Source organism: Oncorhynchus gorbuscha, linkage group LG10 (assembly GCF_021184085.1).
Source record: "Oncorhynchus gorbuscha isolate QuinsamMale2020 ecotype Even-year linkage group LG10, OgorEven_v1.0, whole genome shotgun sequence".
Classification (NCBI taxonomy): domain Eukaryota; kingdom Metazoa; phylum Chordata; class Actinopteri; order Salmoniformes; family Salmonidae; genus Oncorhynchus; species Oncorhynchus gorbuscha.
This window is the reverse complement of record NC_060182.1, coordinates 25,726,440-25,736,218: the sequence shown is the minus strand read 5'-3', so window position 1 is coordinate 25,736,218 and position 9,779 is coordinate 25,726,440. Positions and strand designations below refer to the sequence as shown.

The window sequence follows — 9,779 nt, the reverse complement described above, 5'->3', positions numbered from 1 at the left end:
TGTGTGGAAAAAGTTTTGGAATGTAACTATTATTGAAAAAACAAATCAAAACGGTTTGGATGCTCATCGAAACCGAGTGACGTGCACGCGCAGGCGTGGCTCACGCTCGTCCCCGCCACCCCTCCCGTGCACACGCAAAGTAATTCAACATTGTATCGAAACGAGGGTTAACGGCGAAGCAAGACAGCCCTGGGAAAACGACTGCAAGCCATCTAAACAACAGGTACAACTACTTTTGAAACACTTTTATCGAAATATGACAACATTGGTGGAGTGTAATGGTAGGATAAATTGTTAGAAAGTGGTCCAGCCGTACATCGTCTTCGGTCTCGCATTTCGAAACGAGCCCGAGAGAACGACCTCAATAGTAGTAACGTTATACAGCGTCCGCACTGACTCAAGCTACTGGCTAGCTAGCAGCAGTAACCGTTGGAAAAGGATCTCCATTGTTTTTATCCTTCAAAAGAAATTGCCAGAACACTGGCTATGCTAGAAACCTACCGTATCCCCACAAGCTAACTTTCTTAGGTAGTTAGTTAACGTATGCAGAAGCAAGTCAGTATTTGGAACCAACCGGCGTGTTAGTTTGTTGCTGTTATCTAGAGCAAGTTAGCCAACAACTAACGTTATCGGTTAGCGACCGTCATCAACGGTACCCCCATAATTCTGACCAGTTGGCTAGTTAGCTAACTGTGTTTTGTCAAGTAGCTAACGCTACTGTAGCGTCATAGTAGTGAAGTTATGGTTTTTTTTTTACTATAACGTGTAATCCTGTAAACAAAGGTTATACAGTACTCTTCTCGCTACCTAACTATAACAAACAAAACTTTGACTCTGATTGGGTGGCTTAGTTTTTGCCCGGCTATAGATTTCAAGTATCCGTCTCTTTATTTTAGGTAACGTTGGTTAACTAGCTAGACAAGTTGCGGTCTAGGGTTGACCATTTTAATTTAACTTCAGCTGGACCAGACACTGTTTTTCTGGTAGAGAGCTAGCGAAGTGAGTTTGTTGTGAATGGGGCCGCCCTTATACTGCGGACAACAGCCATCTGTTGATGCTTTGACGCCATCTTACCTAAACATTTGAATGATCCACCCTATGGGCAAAAATGCACCTAGTTACAGTAGCTTTAATGCCCGTCTATCCTACGCAATATTATAGTAGTAATTAATGTAATGTCAGCCAAGAAACTAAAAGCTGCTTGCCGTGCACCACTGTCTGATTTTGTCCTGTATGTGACTGCTTCAGATAACCCATTTTATTTGGCGTTTGACTAATGGGGACATCACATTAATAATTACTAGGATACAGCTTTGGCACATACTTCACTTCTACAATCACATGATGTCCACAGGATCAGTGTGCTGGTAGTCAAATAACCAGTCAAATGTATCATGGTTATACATGGCAATACTAGCTAAATGTTGTCAAGACCTATTCTGGAAGTAGTCTAAACATAAGAGTTGGGGACTGTACATCAGAGTTGGTGCGTTTGGTCACACATGTCCCTCAGTCTAAAAATACATGGGGCATGTTTTCCACCTTGAATCCACCATTCATTGTCGGTCCTGACTTGTGATCCTAACATTCAGCAACTAGTTTAATGTGAGCAGCAATACGAGTATTGAATGGATGGGCTGATTCTCATTCCCTCTTTGCTGTCAATTTCCTTGCAAACACTATTAGTGGAGATTTCCAGCGTCGTGTGTAGGAACATATACCATACCTGCAGTTTGTTCTGGATCATGCCAGTTTTGATAGAGCCTGGTTAACATTGGTTGTTGATGTCTTCTAAGACATGGATGGATAGGACCAGCTGGTTAAAGTTCAAAGTAAATTATCCCTTTAACCGCAGGTGTTGAAGGCAAGTGTGTTCCCCCAATGAGCCCCACTGGGAGAAATCTTTAGAGGATACAAGTGTGACTTAGCTTTGCGAATCTTCACAATTGTGTTGTGTCCAGTCAATCCACTACATTGATCCTATTTGAGACCACAGCAGTTATAAAACCTGTTTAATATAAGGCTGTTGGCTTGCTTGTGTTTCTTCATGCATTTTATTTCTCTCTTCTCAGGCATGGCAGCGATTCGTAAGAAGCTGGTGATTGTGGGAGATGGTGCTTGTGGGAAGACCTGTCTGTTGATAGTGTTCAGTAAAGACCAGTTCCCTGAGGTCTATGTACCCACTGTCTTTGAGAACTATGTGGCTGACATTGAGGTGGACAGCAAACAGGTAATGACTACAGACTCAACAACATACTTTTTTTTATTTCTCAGTTGAAGGTGTAAACAAGGTTAGGTGAATTACGTAGCCCTAATTGCTAGCTGGTTTTCAAGGTCGCTTCACTGTGTTTAATAGTGCTGGTCTTGGCTATCATGGTATCTGCTCGTTGAGATTGGGCTACATTTATCTGTAGCTATAGGGGCAGATGGCTATAATGGTATGGCACATGTGTGTTCAGTTAACCAGGTATAGAAACATATTAGGTGCAGCATATGCTTCTGAATGATGTAAGGAATATTTATTCTAAAGTTGTATTGTAAGACCCTATGGCACTTCATTATATTGTGGCCTGTGTGAGCTATAAACCCAAGTGTCCTGGCCTCAATGTGGCTCGGCTATAAATCTGGGACATCTAGATTTGATATGCTGAATTAATTCTGCTTACGTCATGTCATACTTGTAGAAGTGTCTTGCTCTAATTTGCTTTCCCCATTTAACAACCGAGAAGGGCAAGTAGCTTTCTATTAATCCTTTAGTGTGTCACACCAATGAATGTCTTCAAGAAATGTCCAATTATTCATTTTCAAAGAGTGGCTCTTATCAGAGATGTGATTTTTCCCGATTTGCTGGGAGTTTGTTTTTCTGACATTGTCCTCTTTTCATTCATCATCGAAGTTGGCCTACACCTAAAAGTAATATCCAATTATCCTGATTTCCTGTGTGTTCATGAAAGTCTGTGGTAGGCAGACATCATTAACTGTACAATGTACATTTTACTGAATCAATGTGTCCAAGGTTGTCTATGATTTATTTCTCTTGCCAGAGGTTTGCTGATTAACCCAGTCACTAGAACAGCTGACATGCACTTGCCACTTCAAGCATATCTGTATGAGGGTTAACATTAGTTGTCTACACTATACTAGGTGGAGCTGGCTCTGTGGGATACAGCTGGCCAAGAGGACTACGACAGGCTTCGCCCCCTCTCCTACCCCGACACTGACGTCATCCTCATGTGCTTTTCCATTGACAGCCCAGACAGCTTGGGTGAGCTTACACACTCACTCTCTTGCTGTCATCCACACAAGGTTTCCTTTTATAGGTGGGTTGTTCAGCCCATTCTGACTAGTGAAGTACTCACTCACACATCCAATACGCATAGGACAGCAATGGCTCTTCTACACCTCCTTCCTCCGGTACACTACCCCATATCTTCCCAAATGTACTGAGCGTTGGTGTGTGCTTGTCTGACCCTTGACCCTTTGATTCCGTACAGAGAACATTCCAGAGAAGTGGACTCCAGAGGTCAAACACTTCTGTCCAAACGTTCCCATCATCCTCGTAGGCAATAAGAAGGACCTGCGCAACGATGAACACACACGCCGGGAGCTGGCCAAGATGAAACAGGTACGTAGAAAGGACAGGTACATTTTTTACCTCCCTCTACAAACTCGTGGGATTATAAACAAACTGGGATGAGAGAAAAAATGACCACGTTGGCTACAAAGCTTTGGGGAAAACTCACCCTAAACTATCTCTTTCCGCATGATATGGTCAGTGCTTTTTGGATGTCCTGACAGTGCCTCTTAACTCTCTGTAGGAGCCAGTGAAGCCAGAGGAGGCCCGTGACATGGCCAACCGGATCGGAGCGTTCGGCTATATGGAGTGCTCGGCCAAGACAAAGGATGGCGTGCGGGAGGTGTTTGAGATGGCCACCAGGGCGGCACTACAGGCCCGGCGAGGAAAGAAAAGCAATAAATGTCTCCTTCTGTAGACTGCATGACAGGACTCAGTCCCTGTACCAGGGGCTCTGGCAAGTGTGTGGATGGACAAGGGGGTTGGATAAGCACCCGTTTACATCTCACCAACCCCCCGACCCCCCCACACTTGCCGACCGACCGTTGGAGCTTGTGTCCTTGCTTTGGGAGATGATCTTAGAACGTATACATTTTTTTGTTGATGTTTGGTTTTTACTCATCTTATTTTTTTAAGTCATGGTAAACATTTATCAGTATTTAAATTTCACCTGCCAAATGCTGTTGTTGGGGCAGTCGTGAGAAGGGCTGGCCTCTGGACTGCCAGTCAAGTGCTCTGCCTGCCTGGACTCTGGGCTGGCTGCCGTTTCTTTGTTTGGAACACACAGGGCTGAACTCCTTTAAGTCTCTTATGTACAAATCATTTTAGTTTTTGGATGTGAAACCGTAAAGTAAGTGTTGCAATGAATAAACAGGAAAACATGTTGTATGCAAATCTGTAAATATAAGATGTGGGTATATTCATATGTATACACATACATGACTGGAACTGTATTTGTAAACTAGCCTTGGTTACATTGTGTAATAAATTACTTTCTATAACACATTTCCTTTTTTGTTGTGGGAATTGAAGGGCTATAATTTGCTTTGTCGTGCAAGGATGCTTTTCAGAGATGTTACGGTCCAGTGCAGGTGTCTATATATCAAGTCATTTCAAAAGTACCTTTAGTGATTGTTCTCAATGAAAATAGTCAAAAATAAACAGTTTCTTAGCAAAGGGTAGTTTCTCAAGCAATCATTTTCATTGGACTGTCGGAGTGATCTGAGTGGGGAGGGGGAAATAGAGTTTTGGAACTTACTGGTCTAACAAATGTTTTGCATGCTGATGTCACCATGGAAGACTAAGAGTCAATGGGTGTGTTTGAGTGGATCATTTGGTCAATTCGGTGATCATTGTTGGTCACTGCCTTTCAAAGTGTTGCATTATGGGGATAACAATTGTCCAGCCTGCATGTTGAACTTAGCACAAAGCATGTGATCAAAGGTAATGACGTTTTGACTGCACATCTCTGCAGTTGCTCTTCAACTTCCTCCTGCAGCCAACACCTGCATTTGTGGGAGGCTCTATTGTCAACCAATCATTAGGGTGTTTTTGTTTGACACACCTGAACGTGACCAATGATGTGACTGAAACAGGAACTTGGCTGCAATTCATGTATTCAGTGAATATGTTCAAATGAATGTGATATGAGGCTCGTTCTCTAAACAATTTTTTATTTATTTTATTTCACCTTTATTTAACCAGGTAGGCAAGTTGAGAACAAGTTCTCATTTACAATTGCGACCTGGCCAAGATAAAGCAAAGCAGTTCGACAGATACGACACCGAGTTAGTTACACATGGAGTAAAACAAACATACAGTCAATAATACAGTATAAACAAGTCTATATACAATGTGAGCAAATGAGGTGAGAAGGGAGTTAAAGGCAAAAAAGGCCATGGTGGCAAAGTAAATACAATATAGCAAGTAAAACACTGGAATGGTAGTTTTGCAATGGAAGAATGTGATTGTACAATTGATTGTACAATGTACACTTGTCAGTTTGTGGGTGTGTGATATGGGGATTGGAGACATTTTTGACATAAAGAAAAACCGTGCGTGCTTTTTTGAGCCGTGCTTTTGGAAAACCACATCGGTGTCTTACTCTCGGCTGTCGCAGAGTGCACCTCCCCCGACTTCACTCCTCGACTTTGGTCTACAGTCGGTTGCTTTCGGTTTACCACTCGAACAAGCCCAAAGGGTGCATTCGACATTGCAGCCGAATTTAAAGGAGTGTCCAGACAGACTGATCTACAAATCACTTGGTATCCTAAATAACTAAATAACTCCTAAATAACTACTCAATATTTCAAACAGCTCTTACAATAAAAGGGCATTATCATTTTTCACAATTTCACGGTGTTATTCCAACCTCAGTGTGGAAATATAAAACAGGAAAATCTATTTTTTACCTTTAAAGTAACTGTCCAGTTCATATTCTGTTAACTCATACACAAATAATTTTGTTGGCTCGTGGCCAAAGCATAAATTGGAGAAAAACACTTATATCCCAAACAGACCGTTTAAAAAATGCTTGCTGTTTCCTCATATAACATGGTGTCATTGGCTGAGCTGGCCAGTCAGTGGTCTACTCTTATTAATATTTTATGCCCATGTAACAGTATAATTTTTTAAACCGTCCCCTCGCCCATACCCGGGCGCGAACCAGGGACCTTCTGCACACAACGACAACAGTCACCCTCGAAGCATCGTTACCCATCGCTCCACAAAAGCCGCGGCCCTTGCAGAGCAAGGGGAACTACTACTTCAAGGTCTCAAAGCAAGTGACGTCACCAATTGAAACGCTATTTAGCGCACACCGCTAACTAAGCTAGCCGTTTCACCTCCATTTTTATACTCACCCCCCTTTTGACCTTCCTCCTTTTTCCGCAGCAACCAGTAATCCGGGTCAACAGCATCAATGTAACAGTATAATTTTAAACCGTCCCCTCGCCCATACCCGGGCGCGAACCAGGGACCTTCTGCACACAACGACAACAGTCACCCTCGAAGCATCGTTACCCATCGCTCCACAAAAGCCACGGCCCTTGCAGAGCAAGGGGAACTACTACTTCAAGGTCTCAAAGCAAGTGACGTCACCAATTGAAACGCTATTTAGCGCACACCGCTAACTAAGCTAACCGTTTCACATCCGTTACACCCACACCATTCCAACACAGAAAAGCTGCCTTTTAACATACTTAATTACTGTTTTCTTTGGAAGGAAAACTATTTCACTCATATTGTAAATAACTAAAGGTCATACTTTATAGAAATCTGGAAACACTAGACAGTTTCTTTAAAGGTTGAGAACCACCTACAAGTGCTGAAGGAAAGTGTCACCTGACAATCAATTAATCACACAATTTGTTTTACAAAGACCTTTTTAAATCAGCAGATGTTACACAATGCTTTACAGATACAGTGAGCTAAAAAAGTATTGGAACAGTTCAAATGTTAATGTTGTTTTGGTACTCCCGCAAACAACATTCACAACGTATTCATACACCTTCCCTTTTTCCACATTCTGTTGTGTTACAGCCTTAATCTAAAATGGATTAAATAAAAGCATTTCCTCGTCAATCTACAAACAATACCCCTTAATGACAAAACAAAAACCGTTTTTTTGAAATTTTTTCAAATGTATTAATAATAAAAAACAGAAGTACCTTATTTACATAACTATTCAGACCCTTTGCTATGAGACTCGAAATTGAGCTCAGGTGCATCCTGTTTCCATTGATTATCCTTGAGATGTTTCTACAATTTGATTGGAGTCCACCTGTGGTAAATTCAATTGATTGGACATGATTTGGAAAGGCACACACCTGTCTAGATAAGGTCTCACAGTTGACAGATCATGTCAGAGCAAAAACCAAACCATGAGGTCGAAGGAATTGTCCGTAGAGCTCAGAGAAAGGATTGTGTCAAGGCACAGATCTGGGGAAGGGTACTAAAAAATGTCTGCAGCATTGAAGGTCCCAAAGAACACGTTGGGGGAAAAGGGCCTTGGTCAGGGAAGTGACCAAGAACCAGATGGTCACTCTGACAGAGCTCCAGAGTTCCTCTGTGGAGCACTCCACCAATCAGGCCTTTATGGTGGCCAGACGGAAGCCACTCCTTAATAAAAGGCACATAACAGCCTGCTTGGAGTTTGCCAAAAGGCACCTAAAGGACTATCAGACCATGAGAAACAAGATTCTCTGGTCTGATGAAACCAAGATTGAACTCTGGTCTGAATTCCAAGCGTCACGTCTGGAGGAAACCTGGCACCATCCCTACGGTGAAGCATGACGGTGGTGGCATCATGCTGTGGGGATGTTTTTCAGTGTCAGGGACTGGGAGACTAGTCAGGATTGAGGGAAAGATGAACATAACAATTTACAGAGAAGACCTTGATGAGAACCTGCTGCAGAGCACTCAGGACCTCTGACTGGGGTGAAGGTTCACCTTGTATGCACACATGACTGTAAGTCGCTTTGGATAAAAGCGTCTGCTAAATGGCATATATTATTATTATTATTCCAACAGGACAACGACCCTAAGCACACAGCCAAGACTACACAGGAGGGGCTTCGTGACAAGTCTCAATGTCCTTGAGTGGCCCAGCCAGAGCCCAGACTTGAACCAAATCAAACATCTCTGGAGAAACCTGAAAATAGCTCTGTAGTGACACTCCCCATCCAACCTGAAAGAGCTTGAGAGGATCTCCAGAGAAGAATGGGAGGAGTACGGGTACAACAAAGCTGGGACCCAGTGTCTCCTGACCCCTCCTGTCTCAGCCTCCAGTATTTATACTGCAGTAGTTTATGTGCCGGGGGGCTAGGGTCAGTTTGTTATATCTGGAGTACTTCTCCTGTCCTATCCGGTGTCCTGTGTGAATTTAAGTATGCCCTCTCTAATTCTCTCTTTCTCTCTCTCGGAGGACCTGAGCCCTAGGACCATGCCTCAGGACTACCTGACATGATGACTCCTTGCTGTCCCCAGTCCACCTGGCCGTGCAGCTGCTCCAGTTTCAACTATTCTGCCTGTGATTATTATCATTTGACCATGCTGGTCATTTATGAACATTTGAACATCTTGGCCATGTTCTGTTATAATCTCCACCCAGCACAGCCAGAAGAGGACTGGCCACCCCACATAGCCTGGTTCCTCTCTAGGTTTCTTCCTAGATTTTGGCCTTTCTATGGAGTTTTTCCTAGCCACCGTGCTTCTACACCTGCATTGCTTGCTGTTTGGGGTTTTAGGCTGGGTTTCTGTACAGCACTTGAGATTACATTACATTACATTTAAGTCATTTAGCAGATGCTCTTATCCAGAGCGACTTACAAATTGGTGCATTCACCTTATGACATCCAGTGGAACAACCACTTTACAATAGTGCATCTAAATATTTTAAGGGGGAGGGGGGTGAGAAGGATTACTTTATCCTATCCTAGGTATTCCTTAAAGAGGTGGGGTTTCAGGTGTCTCCGGAAGGTGGTGATTGACTCCGCTGTCCTGGCGTCGTGAGGGAGTTTGTTCCACCATTGGGGAGCCAGAGCAGCGAACAGTTTTGACTGGGCTGAGCGGGAACTGTACTTCCTCAGTGGTAGGGAGGCGAGCAGGCCAGAGGTGGATGAACGCAGTGCCCTTATTTGGGTGTAAGGCCTGATCAGAGCCTGGAGGTACTGAGGTGCCGTTCCCCTCACAGCTCCGTAGGCAAGCACCATGGTCTTGTAGCGGATGCAAGCTTCAACTGGAAGCCAGTGGAGAGAGCGGAGGAGCGGGGTGACGTGAGAGAACTTGGGAAGGTTGAACACTAGACGGGCTGCGGCGTTCTGGATGAGTTGTAGGGGTTTAATGGCACAGGCAGGGAGCCCAGCCAACAGCGAGTTGCAGTAATCCAGACGGGAGATGACAAGTGCCTGGATTAGGACCTGCGCCGCTTCCTGTGTGAGGCAGGGTCGTACTCTGCGGATGTTGTAGAGCATGAACCTACAGGAACGGGCCACCACCTTGATGTTAGTTGAGAACGACAGGGTGTTGTCCAGGATCACGCCAAGGTTCTTAGCGCTCTGGGAGGAGGACACAATGGAGTTGTCAACCGTGATGGCGAGATCATGGAACGGGCAGTCCTTCCCCGGGAGGAAGAGCAGCTCCGTCTTGCCGAAGTTCAGCTTGAGGTGGTGATCCGTCATCCACACTGATATGTCTGCCAGACATG

General features: G+C 44.0%; 1 protein-coding gene across 1 annotated transcript; it reads left to right on the top strand.

The window, feature by feature from the left end:
• The first annotated feature begins 65 nt into the window (after window positions 1–65).
• LOC124045757 (rho-related GTP-binding protein RhoA-B-like) lies at window positions 66–4,579 on the top strand. The gene is made up of 5 exons (XM_046365338.1): window positions 66–223; window positions 2,073–2,230; window positions 3,145–3,265; window positions 3,495–3,625; window positions 3,819–4,579. Exons 2-5 carry the CDS (start codon window positions 2,075–2,077, stop codon window positions 3,990–3,992), a joined length of 582 nt encoding a protein of 193 aa, XP_046221294.1. The 5' UTR covers window positions 66–223; window positions 2,073–2,074; the 3' UTR covers window positions 3,993–4,579.
• Window positions 4,580–9,779: the final 5,200 nt, after the last annotated feature.